At 47.9% G+C, this 5,957-nt stretch overlaps 1 protein-coding gene across 1 annotated transcript; it reads right to left on the bottom strand.

Moving 5' to 3' along the window:
* Nucleotides 1-285: 285 nt before the first annotated feature.
* On the bottom strand, nucleotides 286-1,825 carry LOC119181104 (uncharacterized). Its single transcript, XM_037432283.2, has one exon. It carries the CDS (start codon nucleotides 1,673-1,675, stop codon nucleotides 521-523), a length of 1,155 nt encoding a protein of 384 aa, XP_037288180.2. The 5' UTR covers nucleotides 1,676-1,825; the 3' UTR covers nucleotides 286-520.
* Nucleotides 1,826-5,957: the final 4,132 nt, after the last annotated feature.

The following is a 5,957-nucleotide window of genomic DNA, read 5'->3' as shown; positions in this document are numbered from 1 at the left end:
AGAGAAGGGAAGTGGGTTAGGGGGAGACAGAAGGTTAGGAGGGCAGATGAGATTAAGAAGCTTGCGGGTATAAATTGGCAGCAGCAAGCTCAGGACCAGGTTAACTGGCGGAACATGGGAGAGCCCTTTGTCCTGCAGTGGACGTAGTCAGGCTGATGATGATGATGATTCGAAAAAAGTCATTTCACATATGTAGTCTTAGAGCTCTATGTTCCACAGCTGCGAAACAACAAAGCTTGCCGCGACTGAACCACAGCCAGACAATTGTGCACGGTACATACTCAATATTGTTTGAATATGTATATTGGTGACCAATAATATTAATCAACGTGTTCTATTGTCGTTATAGAATGTTGAAATAACAGGAGTCGATAAGGTTAGATGAACGTGTTGACACAGTACACGAAGTCGTTACCATAACCAATCTTCCTGGCGAAATATGCTTCGCGTTACAGGCCACATCCGTTTGCTCTCAACTATGTGAGCAAAAGAATGCCGCGTTTTTCAGATGGCACTCTCACTACTGAAATTCCACATTGGCGTACAGGTTTTTGTTGTCGATGAAACCGTTTAGGTCGATGGTCATCCACGATACTTTCTCTGTACAGCTGCCCATGTTGGGCGTTCCGGACGTCGGCTTCTTGACCGCACCGTAGTCTTCCATGCGCATTGGCAGCCTGACGTCTGCTTTTGGAAACCGGGGATGAGTGAGTACCACTGTTACCTTCTTCACGAAAGGCCACTCCAGGAGGCTGTCCCACGGGCCGCTGCAAATGCTCAGCACAAACCACAGATGCACTTCGTCTCTCTGGTCTTTGGCAAGCTTACATTCTAGCTTGAAACTGTAGCCAGCGAGAACGCAAACTTCCAAGGGGATAGCGACTTCATAGGTGGTACTCTTGGCTTTGTCGTGCATGACAGGCACGTCCGCGAAGGTGCGCAGTATGATGAATGCATCGGGTTTGGACGCAGCGCGGAACGGTCCGCTAGATATCGGCACTAGCCCCGCCGTTTGGATCGCGCAGACATCACGGGCCGTGTTGGCTCGCTGCAACTCATGCTCGAGGCTTGCAACGCGTTCCAGTAGGCAGTTGGCAACGTTTACAACGTTGTGCTTGTCGAGCTTCTCTTCCGCTTCTCCACGCAGTCGTAGTTTTTCCAGGTCCGCTCTTATCTCCCCGAGCCCGCTGACGATGCTCTTGACGCCTTCCTCGCTGACCACTCGTCCAGAGACGATGCTTCTGTCACAGTGTTGGTAGTGCTGCACGGCGACGCCTCGAACCAGAGTCTGGCTACATCTGCAGCACTTGACCTCGTCTTGGCTGCAGTGGGCCAAGTGACATTCCAGATCCGACAGTTTTCCGGCGAAGCTGCAATGTTCGCCACCTGCGATGCAACGAACGTGGAGCTGCTCCAAGTCGGACTGCCTGAAGCTCAGTGAAACGACTTGGGTATCCGCGAAAACGCGGCCGTCTAAGGGGCACTTCACCTCCTTGACGGTCAGGCCTTTGCAGATGAGACACAGGACGTGACCACAGGGCAGCAACGCAGATTGGGAAGGCACCAGGCCGCACGAGCTACAGACTCGAGTTGCTGGCAGCGGCTCGATGAAGGCGACGCGTCGGCGCTCCAAGAAGCCATCGAATCCCGTTAGCACGTACTCCGCGAACGGCATTTTTTCTTCGGGCTCGCTAAGCGCAAGCACGTTATCTCTGACAGCTTTGGAAGAACGCAACGAACAGTGCTCTGCTGATGGCGGCCGCTAGACGTCGAGACGCGTTGTAACACCACATACACGTACCAGTTCAGAGAACGAAAACTGTACCTTTGGGCTGTTGCAACGCCTCCTAGATTTCTTGTGCCTGCCGGATTATCGGTGGTCACTTGGGAAGAGGTGGTCGTCGGAACTATGGTGGTGGCGCCACTCAAGTAGGGCTGTCTTCAAAAAGATTTTAACCTTTTCGAAGCTTACCTGCAACAAATATAACGTAAAAATTTAAAAAAAAACGTAAAAGTAATTATAAACAACCTTACGTAAGTGACGCAGTCATTCAACAAACAACTTTTTTAATACAAGGCATCCTCTGAAATTAGTAGCAAACGCCAAAATTGCCAATTTCAAAAGCCAAGTACGAAGACTTTTACTCCTACGTAGGCAGCGCTGTCTTAGATGACCGGCGTTTCGTGCTAATCCGGTAGGCACAAGAAATCTAGGAGGCCTTGGCTGTTGTATCAAAATAACACGCAAATACGTAGCGGCGGCGTACTAAACTGCAATTCTGCGAGGCGAGACGGCGCTGGTCGTTCTTAGAGGTGTGCGCCGACTGGTCGGCGCGCCGCCGCCAATAGTTCTCGCCGCGCCGCCGCCGCCGACGCGAACTGATCGGCGCGCCGCCGCCGCCGCCGCCGCCGACGTTTTTCATCGGCGCAATCGGCGCGCAATTTATGCGCCAGTACTGACTTTTCACAGATTTGTCTTCTTTTTCATCTTGATTTATAGTTTCGTTTCACATTTTATGTAGCCAGTAAAAACCAGGCTTCTTAGTTATCTTCATTCAGCTTCAGAGACCGAGAGTACCACTATGAACAGCGGAACGAGTTCGGCGGCCGCTGCATGAAATGACATATTGAACAAATTGACAAAAAATAAATGTAACAGTTACAGTAAAGCATAGACACTGCCATCTTAGGTTTAGAAGCAATTTATCTGTTTTTTTGTGTCGTAATTAGCTATGATTATGGTGTTACGACGTTGAATGTTATGGCCCAGCGTTTTGATGCGTGCGAGTTCGCCATAGCACAATTCGAATATTCATACGGATGGAAAACGGCATCATTATCAGTCCAAGATGGCAGCCTATAATTGTGCCCGAAACAGGGCGTACATAAAGAAGAAATGAAGTGGTAGCAGTGCAGCACGAATGCAGCGCGTTAGATGAAGGGAGGAGGAGGAATAAATGAGGAAGGACATGGAGGTTAGGTGTTAGATGAAGAACTACACAAAACCCCGAAGGATGAAATCAAAATAGAGAAGTTTAATGAAGATTAAAAGCATCGAGGCATATTACATGCTCGAACCTACTCAGGGTATATCAGCACCTGTCCGCGGTGTTAAAGTTGATAATTTTCGAGGATGACCACTTATATTCAGCGTCTGGACATGCTGCATAAAATATTCACCATCTGTTTTATTTTTTAACTTGTCTGTTTGTACCGGCCTTTTAAGACATTGGATACCCGGGATGAAGATGCCAAGGCAGTAAGATAACAAGAGAGAGAAAGGAAGGCTGGGGGATTAACCATATCTTGGCATCCGGTTTGCTGCCTAGCACTGAGGGTTGAGAAATAGGGGCAAAAAAGGGCGTGTAGAGAGACAGAAAAGAAAACGCATGAGCACTCAGGAGTAAGATGGCAACCTTAACAGAGTATTTATTACATTCTGTACAGACAGGGCGAGAGGTCTCTTGCGAATGAGCTGGGTGGCTCACTATAAAGTGTACGTTTTGACTTAATCAGGGAATGGGTCCAGAATGCGCTGTTGAATCACGAGACACACACACCATTTCTGACGGTGCCGCTCACACTCGCGCAAGTCAAGGTCCTTGATTGGGGCGTGGCCACCACACTGCACCTGTGACACCAAGAAACCATTGTGGTCGTCTCGTCGAACGTCTTATGGTGTCGGAAAGCCACCTCACTTCCCGGCTAAGATGGACAGTACACGGCGGACAGCAGGCTGGCAGCCCTTCGGTGACTTGTTTGATGAACAAAGAACGCGGCCCTCCCCCGTCGGCCCAGGCACCGCGCGTAACAACGGCTATCCAGTGGTGAGAAGAGGCGTAATGAGCTTGTGTGAGACCACCAGTTTTAAAAAGAACGAAACAAAATTTTAAAAAACTTGCCAGTAGACAATTTACAAAAGACGGCTGGATTCATCAAAAATGCAGAGACCGACATTTGAGCGACATGTCATATATGACATAGTTCAGCAAACTGGTTTTCATCCCGTAACTTGAACGGACCTACCGGTACTGGGAGAGGTTAAGAATGATTGTCGCTGACAGATGTACTTCTGTTGCGAAGGTAATGCTGAGAGTCAACCAAATAAAACTTAGCATTATATTCAAGTCTTGATAAAAAAATAAGTCAAGTTAGAAAGCTCCTCAGGTGGCCAAATAATAAATTACTTCACCATACTTTATGAAGAAGTAGTTTGCAAATAAATAATGCCATTCAATGTCATTCAATGACGTGACCGCAATCAACGGTGTGTCGTCGCTATAAAACGGGAAAGTTATATGTGGACACGATCGGACGAATGCGGCGGAGAACGAATATGTCACGTAATAAAAGCGATGTGATGTTGCACATTTTCATCTTTACAACTCCGTGCCCTTTTGCTTGCTCGTGATGTGTTCGAAGGAGCTAGCCAAGTCTCAGGTAGAAGTCAAGCAGAGTAGCCGGGGCTGATAAGAGCAACGTTCATGTTCACTATTTACACACTAAAGGTAGCATCATGGAAGCTTGATGAGAGCTTCTGAGAGCTGGTTCAGAGCGTCTCGGTGCTCGCGTTTTAAGCCGTGGTCTTCCTAAAATTCTCTGCAGGAGAAAACAATAGACAGTTTGCAATAATCTGCAAGGCAGCTTTTCTGTAAGGTTAGTTTTCCAACCATAAACTCTCGTTCACAGACTGCTTTTCTCGCTCATTTTGTTTTTGCCATTCACCTTTTTCAGATCTTGTGCTCGCGTGCCTTTGCTGGAATTTGGAGAGGTGACATTTTGTTGTACTCGCGTGCATTCGCTGTAATTCGAAGAGGTAAAGACACAATGAGGGAGAAAAGCAGTCTGTGAACGATAGTTTTTGGCTAGAAAATAAACCTTATAGGAAAGCCGCCTTGCATATCACTGTAAACGGACAGACTGCATGTCCATTCAGTCCAGGGCAGTCCAAAGAAATTGCCGTCTTCATCTCCGTCCCCCAAATGGTGGGGGTAGTGGTTAGAAGAAGGCGCCTAATTTCTGCAGCCCAGCAGGGAGCACGGCGCAGCGAATAAAGATAAAAAAAAACGAGAAGGAAAAAGAGAGAGAAAGTCAAACACTGCCTTCTTTTCTACCCAGGAAATAGAAAGGATGCACGTTCAGTTCGTCACACGGTGAGAGAGAAACACAACGTAGGTCATAATACAATAATAGGCACAACACAGCACAATGCGATAACGTTGCATCGCACGTGCAGAATAGGGCCTGCAGCGCTAGGCAGGCTAGGGCGTGGGGGAGTGAAAGACTTGAAAGCACCACAGAGTGTGGGAAACATACCTGACCACGAATCCCAACCTCTCGGCTAATTATTCAGCGTGTCTCGTGGCACGTCGAACAAATCAAGCTGCCTCGATTTCCGACAGCTCTTCTTAGGCCGTCAGTCAGTCAGGCGTGTCCAAAGAGTTTTTGACGAGGGGAGCCAACAGCCCTAAAGAATTCGAAGTATGACTTTCGTGTTGTCGCCTCTTTTGGCGCACCTCGAGAGCGTTGACCCGGAACAAATCAGGGTAGGTGACGTGACTTTCCGCGAACCTTACCTGCTTTCCAAACCAGTTACTGCATGCAAGCTTCCCCTGAATGGATGAATCTGTGGTTGAAGAAAAAGAAAAAGACACTATCTTTCCTTGCGAGACCACGGCTCAGTCCCTTGAAGGGAAAGGGGAGAGTGGAGAAAATAGTTTAGAAGTAGGTAGGAGGAGAAGGTTTGGAAGAACGTGACGGTCATGGCTGCTAGAGCAGAAAGAGAATAGGGGCCGTCGGCAGGGCACTCCGAGTCGTACAGCTTGGAAATGTGGAGTTACAACCATGTACGCAGATACCTATGGTCATTCCCACGAGAGAAAAAAAATCTGGATCACCTTTCTTGGGCTAGAATACAGAAAACTAGCTAAACGAGAAAACTAAAATAAGTAAAGAAA

The sequence above is a fragment of the Rhipicephalus microplus genome, chromosome 10 (assembly GCF_043290135.1).
Source record: "Rhipicephalus microplus isolate Deutch F79 chromosome 10, USDA_Rmic, whole genome shotgun sequence".
Classification (NCBI taxonomy): Eukaryota; Metazoa; Arthropoda; class Arachnida; order Ixodida; family Ixodidae; genus Rhipicephalus; species Rhipicephalus microplus.
This window is presented reverse-complemented; position numbering and strand designations above follow the sequence as displayed.

Bases quoted from the DNA above. Each gene is read 5' to 3' on its own strand.
- LOC119181104 (XM_037432283.2), bottom strand. From the start codon at position 1,675: ATGCCGTTCGCGGAGTACGTGCTAACGGGATTCGATGGCTTCTTGGAG.